The sequence below is a fragment of the Cherax quadricarinatus genome, chromosome 82 (genome assembly GCF_038502225.1).
Source record: "Cherax quadricarinatus isolate ZL_2023a chromosome 82, ASM3850222v1, whole genome shotgun sequence".
NCBI classification, from domain to species: Eukaryota; Metazoa; Arthropoda; class Malacostraca; order Decapoda; family Parastacidae; genus Cherax; species Cherax quadricarinatus.
The window spans coordinates 8926244-8947648 of NC_091373.1; the positions used below are offsets into that span (position 1 = coordinate 8926244).

Here is a 21405-nt window from a genome sequence, read left to right on the forward strand (position 1 = left end):
AGGCGTTGTAGAGGTTTGTAAATGAAGAAAATTTTGTCTGCTCTCTCACAGATAGGACAATCATTATGACAAGGAGACCTGAGATTGTGATTTGGTAGACAAGCAAAGAGGTACCGGGCTTTTCGCCACCTGGTATCCGTGTGTAAGTCGTGTGTGTCCGATTCGTTAACGTGAGAGTGTACTTTGCACATACCCGACAACAGTGGAAAGCTGGGCATGAATCAAATTGTGATTTGAGAAAAAAAATTGTTGTTCTACCTCGAACCACCTTTATCTCTGCAGGTTCGAAGTTGCTAAGAGAATGCCAGAAAACAGTCTGAGGGAAGAACACTTCTGCGGGCAATAGGTAGTTCGTGATAAGCTGACCTGGTGGTTGAGTCTGCTTATTCATTGTCCTCAACGGCGGCTGGTCCAGAGATCCGTCAGATAATGGCTTCTCTCTGCTTGCTAGAAATGCGACACAACCACCATTATTACCATCACAATCATTAGCACCAACACAATCATCACTATCACAATAATTACCAATGCCATTGTCACTACCACCAACACCCTAACAACATCACCAACATCGTCGCCATCATCATCAACACAGTCAAGACCGCCACTATCCGCCACACCATCTTCTTCGGTATCACTTTCATCCTCATCTGAACTAGCTAAAGGGACTTGGGTACCAAGCAATATCCGGTGGCCGTCAGAGCCCCAAAGTTACTTGTGGTGATGTCCCAGAGAAATGCCCGAGGACTTAATTATGCTCCTGTACTCAATATGTTTTGTTGCCCCTTCCCTGTCTCTTATCTCTCTCTCTCTCTCTCTCTAATACACATTCATTCTGGCGTTCTTCCCTTGTCTGTCTTCTCTCTTTTCACCCATTTTCATCTTTCCATTTATCACTTTTAACCGCCATCTCCCTCTCTCCGCCTGATGTACCCTTGTGCTCTCAAATATCCATATATCCATCCTTCCTGACACTCCTCTCACCGACACCACACACACACATACACTCATACACACATGCATACACACACATACACACACACATACACACATACACACACACACACACACACACACACACACACACACACACACACACACACACACACACACACACACACACACACACACACACACACACAGGAGCTCGGACTCGACCCCCGCAACCTCAACTAGGTGAGTACACACACACACGCACACACGCTCTCCCATCTATTCACTGAGGGAGGGAGAGATCCCTACCTTCCTCTCACCCACTCTCTTCCTCTCTTTCACCTACTCTCTAGCTCTCTCTCACCCATTCTCTTCTTCTTACCCACTCTCTTCCTCTCACACACTCTCTTCCTCCTCTCACTCACTCTCTTCCCTCCCTCACCCATCATTCTCTAAACCTATCTTCCATTCCTTGTCTCTCTTAGCTCTTCATTTCGACCCCCTCACCGCTCCTGCCCTATTTCAGGAAAGGGATTTTGATTCAGGGCACTGGAGCTACTCTTCCATGGATGAAACCTGTTTACCCTTCCTTTTCCAGGCGTAGTATGACCTTCCCTACTGATTCAAAGCTCCGCTATGAATACATAATAATTCTTTTCCTTAAACCGGTTCCTTTACCACCTACAGCAATTTATCGTCTTCCAAATTCCAATCCATCAATATTTTCAACTCTTCTGTTCCTCGATTTAAATTTCTTTTTGCTATGCTCGTTCTTCATTCTGTCAAGTCTCCATCATCAGTGTCTTGAAGAATAAGAAATTCATTTTTAGGGATCAGTCCCTTTACCTCAGCACTTATAAAGAAAGAGATATTAGGCTCTTGTGTAGATTCTTGTTTGTTATTTGGCTAATAACCCAGTAAGATAAAGTAGTACTTTGTGTGTAGTGTCAAGCAGTACTTGTAAATGGTCCAAGTCGGAGCGAAACGTTGTTATAAGCTTCTCTGTACTATGTGCGGGTTATTTATGTATATTACACGCTTCTCAGCGTGTAATATCTCGTGTGTAGTGTCTTGTAACACTTCAAGTGTCTGGCGATTCTTCTCATGGTGTAGCGTCTTGCAGTACATATTGTAGATAAAATTTCAGATGTCAGCAAAGTGCCTCAGACTGCTGTGAAAATCCGAAATATGTGTAATAAAAAAGTTTGTATTTTTTTTACATTGTCAGAGGAAAGGAGGCTTTTGTTAAACGTTCTCCTTCACTAACAGTTGCTTTCAGTATCTCCTATATTGCATCACATTAGACGGTCTTCCGTTTTCCTCTTCGTTGGGTACTTCAGTAGTTTGGGTCACTGAAACACTTCGGACAGAAATCCTTTTGTTTCTTTTGTCCCAGGTGCTTCAATAATCCAGGTTGTTGAAGCGCCTTGGAAACAGGAAAGAAGAATATGAAAACTTTCTCTGTAGCGTTAAAGAGCTTTTGGAGGTGGTCAGATGGCCGGCTGCTGGAGCCTACCGTTGGAGCCTACCGCTGGAGCCTACCGCTGGAGCCTACTGCTGGAGCCTAGGATGCCGTGCAGCGTGTTCTGCTCCTCTGTGATATGCACTAAGGATAATGGAAATGCATTTCATTGGGAAAGTGGTTATATATTAGGGCATAAAAGGGATGTGATACAAGGGGAGGGGATATATGAAATAAAGGAGAGAAATTCACAGAGTGGTTTAAAGATAGAGTAAACACGACCTCTGCCCTTCCCACAAACACACAAAATATGATGTACAAATAGACAGCATATAGCAATAAGATCCCGTACACTTTACCTTACAAACACACTCAACCCCAGCAATCACAATTAGAGTACAAAAAAACAACGCAACCCTGGTTAAATATGTCTATCGACCAGTGTCTTTAACGAAAGATAACTCACAGAGAGAGAGACACACACACACACAAAAATGCAGACATACAGGCACGCGCACACATATACACGCATGCAAGCACACGCTCACGCCACACACACACACACACATACACTAAAATCAACGCATTCACCTACAGCCCTGTTAGTAAAGCATAACCTGCCCGATCACCTCATCAACACCTCACCTACTCCTTGAGTAACTACTCATATGGCCACTTAAGACAACATCGCCAGTTTGGAAGGAGAGAGGTAAAGAAATGGATAAATTCTGCATGAGGGTAAATAAATTCCAAACGTGAGGACCTCCAGTAAAATCAGAAAGATTTCAAGTCTTTCGCAAACTCTCCAGGATTTTCCAGCAGAGTATCCAGATATTGTCAACAATGCTGCTCAGACCTTCTGACTCGGGTTATAAATGGTAGTAATGGTAGTTATGGTACGATGATACCGACTACCTGTGGATGAAGTCAAGTTATTTACAGTTTAGAACGTTTCCATTAGTAAATTTCCAGATTTTTATATCATTATATACTTATGATGTATCAGTTGAATCATGTACTGACAGAAATAAAGATGAGGATTGAGACACTTATGCAACATATGGAAATCTTTATTGAAGAAACGTTTCGCCACACAGTGGCTTCATCATCCTTTCTGCTTTGTATTGGACTCATGAAGTCACTGTGTGGCGAAACGTTTCTTCAATAAAGATTCCCATATGTTGCATAAGTGTCTCAATCTTCAACTTGTCGATTTTAAACCATTAATCTCACACAGAAATATTATATTAATATATAATAATAATAATAATAATAATAATAATAATAATAATAATAATAATAATAATAATAATAATAATAATAATAATAATAATAATTATTATTATTATTATTATTATTATTATTATTATTATTATTATTATTATATTATTTTATTTACTCCACCTCCATGCAGATTTTTCTGGCCATCAAGTCTCGACTAAGAGAATATATTTTTTCCATAGTCACCATATATATTAAACAGAAAAAATAATGGCTAGATAGAATTGATTTAAATGTTTGTTATAATTGCATGTATGGTTTAATGGCTTTAATAATAATATTTCATAGATAATAAATGAAGTTTAATATCCAGCTCACGTTTTTTGGGCCCAATACATTCTCCGTATTGCAAATTAAACCAAATGCATTAAACTGCTTATTGTATATAAAATAAATTTAAATAATTACGTAACTATGAAACCCAATATTTTTAATAAATTATCAATAAATGGCAGGGAGAAAGGTAAAAATTGATGGATGGTAGATGGGAAGTGGGGAGGGGAAATTGAGTGACTAGTAAATATATATATATATATATATATATATATATATATATATATATATATATATATATATATATATATATATATATATATATAAAATATATATATATATATATATATATATATATAAATATATATATATATATATATATATATATATATATATATATATATATATATATATATATATTACGAGATAAATCTGACAGTCCTGACTCACGAGAGAGAAGTCTCCCAACACGACCTCGGCGTTCATGAAGTCACACTCGTCCCCCCTTCGTCGTTATCTTGAGTGGCTATTCAGGCTGATATCTCAGGTGTTTCTGTTCCCGGACACTGCAGCTCTGACCAATGGTAGATGTTTTAACTGGTATCTTGATTTCGTGCGTTTTATCTCGTTTATTCTCGCTCGTTTCATTTCATTATCATTTTTATAGCGTTTAATTCGACTCCAGAAATCTGCATTATTTTTGCAGTCCATTTCTATTCTATTTTTCTCTGTCTGTGTCTGTCTCTCTTTTCTCTCTCTCTCTCTTTCTCTCTCTCTCTCTCTCTCTCTCTCTCTCTCTGTCTCCCTCTCACAGCATAACCACTCTATTGACCTCTACTTCAAGGTTCTGAGGCCAGCCGAGCAACGCCCAGTGACACGCACACACATCACATTATTAATATTATTATTATTATTATTATTATTATTATTATTATTATTATTATTATTATTATTGTTATTATTATTATTATTATTATTATTATTATTATTATTATTATTATTATTATTATTATTATTGTAGAAACAAAAACCCGTAGTTATTTAACCACCTTGGGAAAGAACGCACTCGGGTTTGATCTGAGGAATGAGAAACGGGCATTCCAATTCCTTGGAACTAAAAAAAAAGAAAACTCACATTAAACGTGAGACCCGAAAGGACTTTCCAGCGCAAAGACGTGTTAGGGGCTCAATCCTCCGGCCGCTAATCGCGTATCAAGGCACACTGCACTCACAGCCAGGTTGTAGAAGGGAAGGATTCCAGCTCCTCGGAAGAAGAGGCACAAGCAGGCCCGAAGGCAGCTCTTCCTTGAACATTACAAATCAAAGGAGGCTGCTGGTCGCCCAAGCAAGAGGCAGCATCACGTAATCTGTTGGACAATATTTGCGCCGCAAAAAATCATTCAGAACATAACGAAAAAAAAAAATATATATATTTCATTGTGTTTGTTTATTATTAAATTACTGCAAACGTATCTAAAATATATTTAGTTGGATTAGGCTAAATTAAATTGCGGTTGCTATAATAAGGTTAGGTAAGTTTTCTGAAGTTCTTTTGGTACAAAACTTTTAATTTTTACATTAACATAAATGAGGAAAACATATGTTTAACGTATAAGAGAATATTTTAGAAAGGACTTAATTTTAAATGAGTTCTTTCTAATTGACCAGTTTTTCCTATTCGGCACGACATACTATATATATATATATATATATATATATATATATATATATATATATATATATATATATATATATATATATATATATATATATACATAAATACTTATATATATATATATATATATATATATATATATATATATATATATATATATATATATATATATATACATAAATACTTATATATATATATATATATATATATATATATATATATATATATATATATATATATATATATATATATATATATATATATATATATATATATATATATATATATATATACATATATATATATATATATATATATATATATATATATATATATATATATATATATATATATATATATATATATATATATATATATATATATATATATATATATATATCGTGCCGAATATGTAAAACTGGTGAATTAGCAAGAACTCTTTTAAAATTAAGTCCTTTCTGAAATTTTCTCTTATACGTTTAAAGATACATTTTTTTCATTAACGCTGATGTAAAAATTATAATTTTGCACCAAAAGGAACTTAGAAAACTTACCTAACCTTATTATAACAAGCGCAATTTATTTTAGCCTAATACAACTAAATATATTTTAGATTTCTTTACAATAATTTAATACTAAACAAACACAGTGAAATATATTTTTTTTCGTTAGGTTCAGAATGATTTTGGCGATATTATTGCATACACAAATTTTCACTTGTCCTATATGGCAAGATGAGCGTTGCTATTTAAGCCAAGATCGCAAGTTCTGCCTATTCGGCACGACAAATATATATATATATATATATATATATATATATATATATATATATATATATATATATAATGGGGTCCACCTCTGGTGAAAATTGTGGGACCCATAGCCTCGGAGAAGTGGATAAAAAGGCTTCAAGGAAGAATATTTGGATTTCTTCCTGAAGCCATTTGAATATATATATATATATATATATATATATATATATATATATATGTATATATATATATATATATATATATATATATATATATATATATATATATATATATATATATATATATATATACATATATGTCGTGCCGAATATGTAAAACTGTTCAATTAGCAAGAACTCATTTAAAGTCCATTCTAAAATTTTCTCTTATACATTTAAAGATATATTTTTTTTCATTAATGATAATGTAAAAATTTAAAATTTTGCACCAAAAGAATCTTAGAAAACTTACCTAACCTTATTATAACAAGAAGAATTTATTTTAGCCTAACCCAACTAAATATATTTTAAATACGTTTACAACAATTTAATACTAAACAAACACAGTGAAATATAGTTTTTTCGTTAGGTTCAGAATGATTTTGGCGAAATTATTGCATACACAAATTTTCACTTGTCCTATATGGCAAGATGAACGTTGCTATTTAAGCCAAGATCGCAAGTTCTGCCTATTCGGCTGATAGTGAGGTGCCGACCAGACCCCTTATATAGCTTCCTTGGATGCTTTACTTTCATAGTTCCTTGATAATGTGAGTAGTCACGAAAGCGCTTGGAATTTCTCTATTCTTTCAGAGTGGTTGTTTTGCATATATATATATATATATATATATATATATATATATATATATATATATACATATATATATATATGTATATATATATATATATGTATATATATATATATATATATATATATATATATATATATATATATATATATATATATATATATATATATATATATATATATATATATATAACACAAGAATAAAAATTATATATACGTGCATATAATTTGCAACATTTCCAGTGTTTCCCTTTTCGAGGCAATTATTCGTTTTTATCCGGCTCTTGCATCGCTCCAACATATAATTCCTGTAGTATTATTACTCTGATTGTGTTTTAACCCCTTCCCCTCCTCGTCTCATTTATTGCTAATTGCTCTCTATTGCTTACCTACGTTTGTTTGTTTTAGCAGTGCAGTGTTATGTGTCTTCATTTGGTTACCTTTCTCCTAATTGTTTTTTTTTTTTAATTTTCTGTTTTTTTTTTTTTGTCTTTGAGCACTTGTAAAAAAAAAGTGAATCACTGTTTACAATTGTGGAAGAAAAACGTATATTTTAGCTGTTGTTTACGTTGTGCTTCAAGGCATATTCTTCATTAAATTTTTATTTATCTATTTTGCGAGATAGGTCGAAATATTTCTATTGCCAATAAATATAGAAACAAATACGAGTTGCAAAACGTTTTTATTGCGACGTTTCGCTCTGTACAGAGCTTTATCTACTCTTTGTAGAGCGACACATTGTCTCCATAAAAGTTCACTCAGTTTACCAGGAATTTACCTGGAGAAGATTTCAGGGGTCAACGCCCCCGCGGCCCGGTCTGAGACCAGGCCTCATGGTGGAACAGGGTCTAATCAACCAGGCTGTTACTGCTGGCCGCACACAAACTGACGTATGAACCATATCAAGGGGTCTATTGGTAATCCCCCTTATGTATGCTGGGAGGCAGTTAGGCCCCGGACACTTGTATCTATCTTCATGTCGCATATCTAATATTTTTATAGTTTTACCACGACCGTTTCCCTCTAAATTAGGGTAGCACGGAAAAAATGGAATTCATTTACCATCGGTGAATAAACTTCGCCCCTTGTGGCGAAACGTTTCCTTTTATAAATGTCCTGAACTGTACAAAATTATGCATTTTATTCACCATTATGTATTCAATAGCCGCTTTTCCAGCCGTGACCAATCACACTTCAAATGAGCCTCTAGACTGCTGCATCCTCACTCTTCAGAGTGCAGCTGTCTGTACTACAAGGCTTCAGTAAACAAAAATACGAGAAGTGAAGAAGCAGCCAGACACACTACTATGTGTCAGAGAAAGAGTGGTATTCATGTGCAAGTCGAGTTTGTCCGATTCATTATGAAACACACACTTCCGCAGAACTCTCAAAATTGGCAGATACTGTGCCATCATGGCGATCTAATCTCGTCCAGCATCTTCACGATTTTCTTAAAGTGCAGAAGTTTGTCATAAAATTTATCCAGCAGTTGACTGCATGCACTTTGTATCTTTTGTTTGACTTGATAAAACGCTACCAAGACAAACGTTGTCCTAATAAAAGCTTCTTCTGCAACTTGTGTTTAATTTTCACGTAGAACAAAGAGAGAAACCGAACTACACATCACTGGAGAAGATGTCCAAGGAAAAGATGTTCAGAAATTATAAGACACTTGGAGAGATACTTTGTGATAATGGAGGGACCAAAGGCAAGAGACACGAAAGTTTAATTCATAAAGGAGTCACAGGGGCATAAGAAACAACTTTTTCTTCATTGCGAAGGTGATAAAGAAGAGGAATGAACAGAGGAACAAGAATCTCGTTTTAAAAATTACTTACGACCATGAGGATCAGAGAATATCTACAGTTCCTAGGTGGTTACACACACACACACACACACACACACACACACACACACACACACACACACACACACACACACACACACACACACACACACACACACACACACACACACACACACACACATTTACCCACATGTACAGGTAAAGGCAGGGGTTATAATGGTTGTTTTAGCGACAAGATTCTGCTCAGAAAAAAAAATAGACCAAAGCACTCCAAATAAATTGGACCTTCTGCCCCCACAATTCACCACAAGGATCAATTAACCCAGAGAGCAGACTATAAAGAACAAGGCAAAGAAGCAAAACACGCACTGAAGGAGGTTTTAAGGAAGAGTAAGATGTTGAAGGAGGAATCCAAGGCAGATGGAAGGTGGGAGGGAAAGAATAAAAGGAAGGAGAGATGGAAAGACAGAAGGGAAAGACAGAAGGGAGAAAATACTGAAGGAAAGAAAGAATCGGTAAAAGTTAGAGGAAACAACACACACACACACACACACACACACACACACAAACCAGCAGACTTATGTACTTCAGTGAGAAGGAAAAAGTTTAACTCTTCCTACTGGGAAAATGGCTCTTCCGTTGGCAGTCCTCCTGTACAGCTTTTCCGACAGGATTTGGACATTAGTTTAGATTAGCCGCTGTTGTGGTCTCTCTCGGTTCTGTGCTGAACTTTCCTCCATAGTGCAGTCGTTTGCTGTTGCGGTAAGATGTTAGGGAAAACGAGAGAGAGAGAGAGAGAGAGAGAGAGAGAGAGAGAGAGAGAGAGAGAGAGAGAGAGAGAGAGAGAGAGAGAAAGAGAGATAGAGGGCGCTAGGAGACTAAATCAACTCTATGTGAAAGGCTAAGCTTGTGTGAGTTCTTTATCGCGAACGGTAATGGAAGCTCGATCCTCCGTCCACTAATAACCGTTTCTCTCAATTGTTAGAAAGAAAACGAAGGGAGGATATGGGGAGAGGCATATGGAGAGAAAAACTTTGTCCGAAACTTGATACATCGCTGTCAAGCCCTAGAATGAGATTACCGTCCCCATATCGCAGTCAAAATGCCACTTTCAGATCCCAAATATTTAGCTTCAGTGTTAGCTTGTGGGAATGTGTCGAAGCTACACAAGAAGCAGTCCCCTCTCCTTTAAACACTGTACACAGGAAAGGCTGAAGGCATGACAGGGTAAGAAAGTTAAGACACATGTGCAACATCTGGATATCTTTATTGTAGACGTTTCGCCTTCCAGTGGCTTTATCAATACAGATTCTAGGACATAATAGGAAGACAGTAGAACTATATACAAAAGATGAGGTAATCAGTCCCTCGGCCTTGGAGTTAGTGTTCACAGCATCGTGGTGGAGGAGAATCTGGAGCAAAGGCAAGAAGACTGGCGTTTATATAGTCGTCAGTGGAAGGGACGGGCAGCAGACGAGGGCAGTCACTGGTAGGCGGGATTCCCCAGTTCGTTCAACTGGGCAAATGAAAGACTAACTGTTGAGCAAGGCGAGTGTAAATTTCCCAAGACAAGAAAAGCTGAAGGCCGGGCATGATGACTGAAAGTTTGCTTTGTGTTTGTCTTCTCTCCAGGTAGCCTCACCCCTCGTTGACTTCCCTGTCAACTTGGTGTAAAAGACAACTTTTCGCTCTGTGTAGAGCCTTATCAAGTCAAAAATTTGAGTTAATAAGAATCTACATTAATCGAAGCAAATGACCTAGCAGATAAGTGCTGTATTCCAGCCTGGGTAGAAGCTGGCATAATATCCCAACGATTGGGTTAGGTAAGGTTCATCAGGAAACAGGACAAGTGTTTCCTGACACGGGTCTTACTCAGGTGATGACTGCCGTTGGTGTTTTTGGTCATCTGACCGAGGCCTTTCGCTGGCTTACGGGTCCACCCCTTTCAGAATTATCGTGATAGTTATAACCATTTTGATCGCGAAATAAGATATATATATATATATATATATATATATATATATATATATATATATATATATATATATATATATATATATATATATATATATATATATATATATATATATCTTATTTATTGAAGAAATATTTCTTTTCGAGTGACCTCCTCAGTTCTCTTCCTCCTCCTCTCATTCATGACTGAAGAACCCCTATCGTGGCGAAAAAAAAATCCTTTTAGAAATCATTCTAACACTGCACGTGTGTCTTCTTTAACTTCACTTTGCTTACATCCTGTCCTTGCAACTCCTGCAAGTGTAGGGTGCACAGCTCTTTCTGTGCAACACAGCAAATGTCCCAATTCACTAGAGTGAGAGTCGAGAAACGACCTCAAACGGCAGGCGAGAATTCCGTAGAGGGAAGTGTCTTGAGGCCGCTAAAACACTCTTGATTCTTGGAACTGAAGCTTCACTCCTACTACAATTATAATAATAATTCCATAAATAAATACAATGCTGAGTCTTTGAAGTGAACAAAGAGAGAATAACAGTTCTTAAATTAATAGGAATTCTTAACTTGAGTAGAATCCTTAAGTGAGCAATACCAGCATAAGGAGAGAGAGAGAGAGAGAGAGAGAACATGCAACCAAATTCTAACTCACGTAAAATACAAACTTCTAATACACACACAGCTCAAACAATAACGTATGACACAAACACATACTATAAATATTGCACAAACTCACAAAACATGGAACACTCACAACACATGGCAACACACGGCACTCACAACACACGGTTGAAATTTACAACACACGGCACAAACTCAACTCACAGCACAAACTCATAACACACAAAACAAGCTCAACACACAAAACAAACTCACAAAACACAGTACTCACAACACACAGCACAAACTCACAACACACAGACTGACAACACACATACGAAACACAGCAAACATGCAACTCAAGAAGCACATTTTTAAACTCAGACAAATGTACAAATCCACGTCAAGATACGTAAGACGGTGACCAGATTCTAGTGAAAAAAAATCTAAGTCAAATAACCACTCTTTAAGACTACGTGAAACAGTCACCCATTTGACTGTCTTGCCAAAAGTAAAATACTGTCTGTTATTCAGAGGATAGGTTGAGTCTAGAGGCCTACGTCAGCCACGAAAACCAGTAATCGCGAGAAAATTTACAGCATATCGGGACTATAGGCTTTTTTTTCATGAATTTTAAATATGAAATGACGAAACATTTTAATCTTTTCCTCTTTCTCCAGATCCTTTTCAATTTATTCTCTTTACACCCTTTTACCCTTTCCTCAATCATTTTAAATAAATTACGATCCATAAGTTATCTTTCTTGTATATTTTTTCGATCTCCCTCTCTCCCTCTTCCACTTATTTCCATCTTCCCACCCTACAGCTCTTCGTCTCTGCATCCTTCTCTCTCTTTCTTTCCTATCTTCTCTACCTCCGTTTCCATTCCTTTCTCCCCCTCTTTCAGCTTTCCATTTCTTGCTTTCTCCCCCTAAATTTTATTCTCCTTCTTCCTACATTCATAACATCCACCCTCTCTTCTCAGTCCACTGACCCTCCCTACTACCCTTCTCTTCTACCCTCAGTCACTTCTTTTCATCCCTCCCTCCCTTCCTCCTTCACTTCGTCCTTCACTCCCTCTCTTCTAAGCTCAGTACTCCAAACTTTCTCGTCTTTTCATGGTATTGGTATTGGTGGTGGTGGTGGTGGTAATTGTAGTTGTGGTTTTGGTGGTGGTAGTTGTAGTTGTAGTTGTGGTTGTGGTGGCAGTTGTAATTGTGGTTGAGGTGGTGGTGGTGGTGGTGGTGGTAGTTGTAGTTGTGGTTGTGGTTGGTGTAGTGATGGTGGGTGTGGCAATATTGGTAAATCTCTTATAGTATTCTCCATCTTTAAGTTCTTCCCTCTTTAACCCCCTCTCCTTCATCCTTCTCCCTCTCTCCATCCTCTCTCCCCCCTCTCTCTCCCTCCTCCTACCCTCCCCACTACATAGTTCCGTTAACGATGCCTTTTCTTTTAACAACTCTTGCCTGGTGCTCAGCTGACTGGCCTCTCCATCACCAGCAGTTTTTCCTTCTATTACTTCTCCATCTTTCTCATCTTTTCTAAATGTTTCGCTCTACGTCGTTCATGTTTCACTCTACGTCGTTCATTACTTCTTCCCATGAGCATCTTTCGCCTTATTCTAAGCAATATCTTCTGTTTTTTTCTATTTTTCTCTGTCACTTTTTGTCGATTTTATTGTATCTAATTATTCTATAATTGTCTAATTAAATATTTTTCTATAATTGTCTATCTGATTATTATTTTGTAACTGTCTATCTGATAATTATTCTATGACTGTCTACCTAAATATTTTTTCATACTTATCTATCTGATAATTATTCTGTAATTACGTGATTACATATAATTATTCTATAATTGTTTATCTGAATATTTTTCTATAATAATCTGATTACTATTCTGTAATTGTAATAATCTGATTACTATTCTCTAATTGTAATAATCTGATTACTATTCTCTAATTGTAATAATCTGATTACTATTCTCTAATTGTAATAATCTGATTATTATTCTCTAATTGTAATAATCTGATTACTATTCTGTAATTGTAATAATCTGATTACTATTCTCTAATTGTAATAATCTGATTACTATTCTCTAATTGTAATAATCTGATTACTATTCTCTAATTGTAATAATCTGATTACTATTCTCTAATTGTAATAATCTGATTACTATTCTCTAATTGTAATAATCTGATTACTATTCTCTAATTGTAATAATCTGATTACTATTCTCTAATTGTCGACCTGATTATTGTTGTGTAATTATCTATTTGTTCTTTTATTTTTCCATTCCTCTCTCTTAATGTATCGTTTCCCATCCTGATTTACTTATTGTCTAATTTTCTCCTCGCATTTATTTATAATACTTTCTAATCGTTAAATGTGTTTATTTTTATATATATCTTCACTCTATTTTTTTTAATATTACGTTCTTTCCGTTCATTTTATTATTCTACTTCCATATTATCTTCTTTCTCTTATCACCTGTGTTTATAATCTCTTCCTCTTTCAGCTTATCACTCTTATTGCTTTATCTCGCTTTTCGTAATCTTGTTAAGGTGACTTTTACTTTCATTTATTAGTTTTCCAGACATCGCATCTCCTCACTTCGTTAGCGTTAAATTTCTAATTATCTCTTATTTCCCCTTCTACAGATTTAATTTTCTTAATTTTCTTATCATATTCTCCCTCCTTCTCTCTGTAATATCTTCCTACAGATTTATTCCTCCGAGAAATAAACTATCCGTTGAAGCTGTAAGTGATAAAATATTACAGTTATTTAAGAACAAGCTGGGTAAGCACTTTGCAAACATGGGGTGAAACTATACATAAATAACCCACACGTAGAAGAGAGGAGCTTACGACGACGTTTCGGTCCGACTTGGACCATTTAAAAAGTCACTTTCGTTAGTGTGACTTTGTAAATGGTCCAAGTCGGACCGAAACGTCGTCGTAAGCTCCTCTCTTCTATGTTTGGGTTATTTGTGTGTTGTTCCAGTCACGTTCTTGTGCCTTTTTGTTATTTATGGGATAAAACTAGACAGTAGAGACATCCTGTGGCTAGCAGATATTTGACGTTATTTTAATGACAGTATCTGGCCCATCAGCTGACAATGAGCCACACTTGGCATACTGATACATTACCAGTGGTTAGTAGACTACTACAGTAGTGGTGGTTAGTAGACTAATATAGTTGTGGTTTGTAAACTAATAGAGTAGTGATGGTTAGTAGACTAACAGAGTAGTAGTGGTTAGTAGACTGATACAGTAATAGTGGTTAGTAGACTAATAGAGTAGTGGTGGTTAGTAGACTAATCGAGTAGTGGTGGTTAGTAGATTAATAGAGGAGTGGTGGTTAGTAGACTAACACAGTGGTAGAGATTAGTAGATTAATAAAGTAGTAGTGGCTAGTAGACTAATAAACAGTAGTAGTGGCTAGTAGACTAATAAACAGTAGTAGAGGTTAGTAGTCAATATCTATTTCCACCTTCTCTGTAAATATTATAGCCCTTCTTTTTCCTTAATATTACGGAGCCATTTTTTACATATTCTGTCGGGAAGCTGAGTGAAGGACGGGAAGAGAACCTTCTGCTATACTATGCTAATTTCAACTGCGATTCAATTGTTTCTCTGAAGATAACCTTGATATGATCAGTGGGGTCTGTAATCTCCCCTATCTGTGTACTCCTATGCACTCCCATGCACCCCCATGTACTCCTATGTACTCCCATGCACACACATGTACGCCTATGCACTCCCACGTAATTCTATGCATTCCCATGTACTTCTGTGCACTCCCATGCTTTCCCATGGATTTCCATGTGATCATATACTCTTCCATGCACTCCTGTGTACCTCTATACACTCCCATGTAGCTCTATGCACTCCCATGTACCTCTATGCACTCCCATGTACACTCTCAAGTAGCTCTATGCACTCCCATATACCTCTATACACTCCCATGTACTTCCATACACTCCCAAGTGTCTCTATACACTCCCATGTAGCTCTATGCACTCCCATGTACCTCTATACACTCCTATGTACCTCTATGCACTCCCATGTAGCTCTGTGCACTCCCATGCATTCAGAATTGCATTAATTACTCCTTACGCTTACCAGTTATTTCCTTTGTAATAATTCTATCTTTTTAACTGTTTTCATTTGATCCTGCTTCTTGATTATCAATGTTTCAATAATTACATCTTCTCTGTGTCTTTTCACGTTATCTTTCATCTTCTTCTCTCCTTCCTTCTACTTATTATTCAATCCTGTTGCCATTCTCCCTTTCTGTGTCTCAAATCATCAATTGTTATTTAATTTCTCGTGTTTTCCTGCATTTTCCTTACTTATGTTTTCCTTCTCCTCGCCTTTTCTTGTGACATTTATGCAACGTATGTGAATGTGACATTAATGCAACATATGGGAATCTTTACTGAAGAAACGTTTCGCCACACAGTGGCTTCACCAGTCGAATACAAGGGAGAAATGTGTATGGAGGATGAGGGACTGATTACCTCAAACTCCTCCTCTCCTTACGCCTTTCCGCTTTGTATTGGACTGATGAAGCCGCTGTGTGGTGATACGTGTCTTCACTAAAGTTCCATATGCTGCATAAGTGTCTCAATCTTCAACTTGTCGGTTTTCAAAACATTTATCAAATAATAAAGAGAATAATTTAGATTTTTTCATTTCACTACTATTTCTCTTATATTTTAAATAATCTTAATATTTTTTACTCTCTCTCTCTCTCGTCTTTATTTCTTTCTTGTTAAGGTGATTTCTAACATTTTTTCTTTACTTAGCTACTCTTTCATTTTTTCCCTTTTTTTTTTGCATATTCGTTCTCTCCCTCTCTCCCTCCTCTTCCCCCCCCTTTCTCTCTCTCTCTCTCTCTCACTCTCATATTTTTCTCTATTCTCTGATTAAGTTCCTGACATGTTTCACTCGTCCTTCTATGTTAAGATCCCTTCTCTTGTCTCTATCATCCACTTTTCTGTTTCTTCCCTCTTTTCGTTCACATTGCTATCCATGTCACATTCCCATCATTCGTAGTCTTTTCTTTAATTAACTCACATTTTCGATTATGTATTACAACTTTCTCAGTTGCATTCACCCTTCTCTTCTTTCATTTCCCCCGGCTTTTCTAATCTCCTGCTCTGCCTCTTCCTAATTTATATTTAGGTTTCTCTTTTCCTCTCCCTGTTTCACTTGATAATTGTCTTTCTGTCTCTGTGTCCTTTATATCACTTATTCAATTACTTCCTCTCTTCTCCCTCATCCTGTCGTAATTTTCCCTTACTGCCAGTTCCCCCTGTTTCTTCCTTGTTTGGTTTAACTCACTCATTTTTGTCTGTCTGTTTCTCTTACCTCCTGTCTGTCTTTTTCTCTGTCAATTTCTGTCTGACTGTCTCTCTCACAGGAATGACCTCGTAAGATTTCTGATATTAGTCGATTGAATTAGCCACCTAGTTACAGATGTGTTCGTGTGTGTGTGTGTGTGTGTGTGTGTGTGTGTGTGTGTGTGTGTGTGTGTGTGTGTGTGTGTGTGTGTGTGTGTGTGTGTGTGTGTGTGTGTGTGTGTGTTATTGTAAATCCATCTGTTTGTTCGTGCTCGAGTGTTTGGTAAAACTAATCGGTTTTTTTTTGCGACATTAGAGCAGATATTGGAAGTTTAGTATTGTCAGGAAGAAGTTTACCTCGCGTTTTCTCAGTTTAGTGAGAAATGGTACCTTTAATGACACTCGTGTAGTCTATAGGCTTAAAACATCATTAAACAACCAGTGAGACCCAGTAGCTTACAGAGCTATGTAAAAAGCATTTGAGCCTGTATTACAGAGGATGAAGCATTTTGCACTATGTAATAATCTTGCGCGTTTTATTATACAGTCGTTGAACGGAACACACTTGGTGTTTGCATGCGTGAGCTTCTCGCGTGCGTTTGATTTTCGCATGCATGCATGCGTACGTGTTCACTGGCAATAGTGCCGCTGGTTCGTGTTGGGAATCCACGGAATGTCGACCTTCCCAGAATGTTGACTAATGTACATTATAGATTACCTCCTGTTTATAAATATATTCGATATCCTTGAATGGTTCCCAGAGGAAAGTAATGAGGAATAGGAGTGTGGGAAAGGAAAATAGATATTAGTGATAGGTGAAGAAGGGTTAAGAAAAGGGTAGGGAGAAGTGGAGAGGATAGGAGGGGAATAAATAGGAGGAAGGTGGAGGGGTGGAGGAGGAATTCCCTGTACTACTGACGTTTGTTTGGCTTCATACTGGGAAGATAAATGACTCCACCCAGGCTTAGTGGGGAGAAAGAGGGATTGGGGGAGGAAGGGAGGGAGGGGGTAGGATTAGGGGAATGTTGGGGTGTGGTCTATCCTGGAATGGAGTTGAGGGGACGGGAAGAGGTAGAAGACGCTGCGTCTGCTGCAGAGACAGTAGCAACAGCAGCAGCAATAACTACAACAGCAGAAGTAGCAGCAGAAGTGGCAGTGGCAGCAGTAAGATCAGCAGCAGTAATAGCAACAGCAGCAGTAGCTGTAATAACAGCAACAGTAGCAATAACAGCAATAACAGCAGTAGCAGTACCAATAACAGTAGTAGCAATCACAACAGCAGTAGCAGAAGCAGCAACAGAAGTAGTAGAAGCAGCAGCAATTAAGAAAAAAGCAGCATTAGTAGTAGCAATAACAACACAAGCAGCTGCAGCAGCAGCATCAACAGCAACAACAGCAGCAGCAGTAACAATAATAACAGCAGTAGCAATAGGAACAGCAGTAGCAGGCAACAAGGTCGCCCCTGGCTCTTCCTCCACTACACACAACGACTGAACAACGAATACACAGTACTTGTCCAGATGGTTCTTGAACGACTGTATTATCATCGCGCTTACAACATTAGCTATTAGTTTATTCCATTCTCTCATAATTCTGTTTGCAAAACAGTTACATACGTTCGTGTTGCATCTTCTGCTCTCGCAGTCTCATTCAATTGTGTCGAGTTATGGACTCGTTCAGTGCTTCAAACAGCTCTTCGTGTTTGAGAGTGTCAAAGCCATTCAGTACCTTAAATGTTTGAATGAGATCTCGTAATCTCCGTTTCCTGAAAGGGGAAAAAAGTAGAGTGCTTTAAATTTTACTTCACAAGACTCACGAAATAATAATGACACGCTGGCAGGAGCTTCGTCTGTAAAAACTTGTATTCGTTGTCACAGTGGTGCCTATGCTAACATTCTTATGGTGTATAAATATACATACTTGGATGAATCTCACTTTAGCCAGTTGGCCCAGTGGCTAACGCGTCGGTCTGGAGTTTTATGACTGTCTGACCGCGGGTTCTATCCCCACCAGTGGTATAGTTTACTTCACAAAGTTTGTTTCCGAGTAATGGGCTTGGTAGTTCTTCTCTCTACTCTCTCCATGATATCTTTGTCTTATGTAATATGGAGACCATAGCTGGTCGTCATATTCAAAATGCGTGTAACAAGGAATTATAGCCATTATAGTGCCTGATGATTTGTGCTAGAAGTTTATATCTGTGAAATCTAGCATTCTGCTAGTTTTTCTGCTTGATGATAGTCACTGCTTAGTACTTTTGAGGTCCTTGCTGAAGATTACTTCAAGGTCTTTTCATCTTTCTTTGTTCTAGCTAATTTATTGCAGAAATAACAAAAAACCACAATACCGCGACTGGAACAAACAACCCGCACATAGGGGAGAGAAACTTATGACGACGTTTCGGTCCATGTTGGACCATTTACAAGTCACAAGTTTTTCTTTCATAAACTTTTTTCTCCTATTTATCCGGCTTATTTCTATATAATTTATTGCATATTTTTTTTGTACTCGTGTTTGAGATATTTATAGACAAAATGCATTACTTTATTGCTCTGCATTAATTATAATTTAACTTATACTGAAAACGGAATTTTTTAATCTATTTGTAGGAGTGAAAACAAAAATAATTAACGTAAATGATTTTTTCTTGGCGGGTAAGACCTTTGCGTGTCAAGTATATTTCCGAGAAATCTATTTTACACAAATATGTTGTGTCCTTTTGCTCGCCGGCGATATATAAGCTGTTGTATATTTTCATGTTATTCCTATTATGGTGCAAACCAGGTATATAACACCGACAAATTGTGGTTAAAAAGAAAATGAGCAAATGACATTGTATTTTGGATGTGTTTGCTTATGTATTCCTGTTGCAGTTATTACCACTGTAATAAATGCACTGACTACGCTGTCTCTCCTGCAGGGTCAGGTGACGGGGGTCGGGAACCACGATGGGTGACGCCCTTACCTTCACGAGCGGCAGGTGAAGATCCACCTGAACCACATATCACAGTGGTGACCGCAGCCTCCGTCTCCGCTGCTGCTTACGCCGTCGACGAGGGTGATGAAGCAGAAGCAGCAGCAGGAGGATCAGCAGGAGCAGGAGGAGGAGGAGGAGCGGAAGGAGAAGAGGAGGAACAAGTAGGATTAACGGTGACAGCATCAGCAACAGCCAAAAACAACAGTATGACGAATATCACAGCCCAGCTCGGCGCTTCAGTATTCTTGCCGTGCAAGACTCATCACTCAATGGAGAGACAGGTGAGATAAGACCCTTTCTCTTACACCCCAAACCCCACTCCAATCCCCACATTCCCGAAGGGCTGACTCACGCCTCTAATTACATGTTAGATTGCATTTGCGTGTAATAGTGTGTCTGGGGTAACCCAACACGCTTGGTGTACGTAGTGATAAATATCTGTGTGTAATGGATAGCACCTGGGCATAACAGATAACATCTGTGTAATAGATAGCAGCTATATGCGTAAGCGACACCTTTGTTTTCGTATGGTGGATGAAGGGTATACAATTACAGGATATACTTGTATACCTAAAGGTGCTTATCTCTCAATGTATATACACTGAGTTTACTTTATAATCCAATCTTTGGGATTAAATTAATCCTGAGTAACTAATGATTTTGCGAATTAATGACCTATGTAAAGCTGATAAGTCTTAAATCTAAAACATGCCAGTTCCTGTTGAGATACAATAGGCCTCTATGACCCATTCCGCAGTAATAATGGACGAATTTAATATATATTTTACAGGTAATTAAACCTTAAAAAAGCGGAGTGGTTGGTCAGATGAAACAATAAAAGCTAGTCAGGGAGATAACGATTCAAAATGTCAGCAAAATAGCAATACCAACTATGTACTCGGGTAGGCGAACAGAAGGTTATCATGTGAATTGTGGGGAGATAAAGTCGACTAAAACGCCCCAGAGCAATTCATAACTAATCTACAATTCGAAGAGGAAACTTCAGGAGAGGTTTCAACCAATCACCTACCATTAAGTCGCAAATGATTTGATAATGCTTTAGAAAGGACCGAAACGACCACAGGAGTGTCCCGGGTAGTAAACAACACATATATGTTAGTTGGAAGTAAAGTCAAACAGAAGGCTACGACGAGTGAACGAATTTCCCACAGCAAACAAACTTGACTGAGTACATTACTTAATTTTAAACGCATTGTATGTGGAACAGTAAACATTTCAAACAAAATGAGTTTGCCTTTCGTCAAATTAACAAGTCCGGTGAGGTCAGACATTTATTTAGGCTGTTATGGGAGAAAGGAGAGATGGGAGGGAATAAAGATAAAGGAATAAGGGGGAAGAGGATGAAAAGATTTGATGGGTAAGTTATGAGGGAAGGTTGATGAAAGAGGACAGAAGAATGGGTGAGATTTATAAGTATAACTGAATACCCCATTAAAACATTTCAAGCCATTTTGGTCTCATTATCTAGGTCTTGGTGAAGATCCGATGTCTACATACGTAGG

General features: G+C 37.3%; 1 protein-coding gene across 4 annotated transcripts in view; it reads left to right on the forward strand.

Moving 5' to 3' along the window:
- Positions 1-21405, forward strand: part of LOC128702849 (opioid-binding protein/cell adhesion molecule homolog) — a 316054-nt gene that overhangs the window by 229664 nt on the left and 64985 nt on the right. For all 4 annotated transcript variants that reach the window (XM_053797282.2, XM_053797283.2, XM_053797284.2 and 1 more), the window contains exon 3: positions 19826-20163. In XM_053797282.2, the coding sequence (XP_053653257.2) occupies positions 19826-20163 (338 nt within the window). The remainder of the gene's footprint in view (positions 1-19825; positions 20164-21405) is intronic.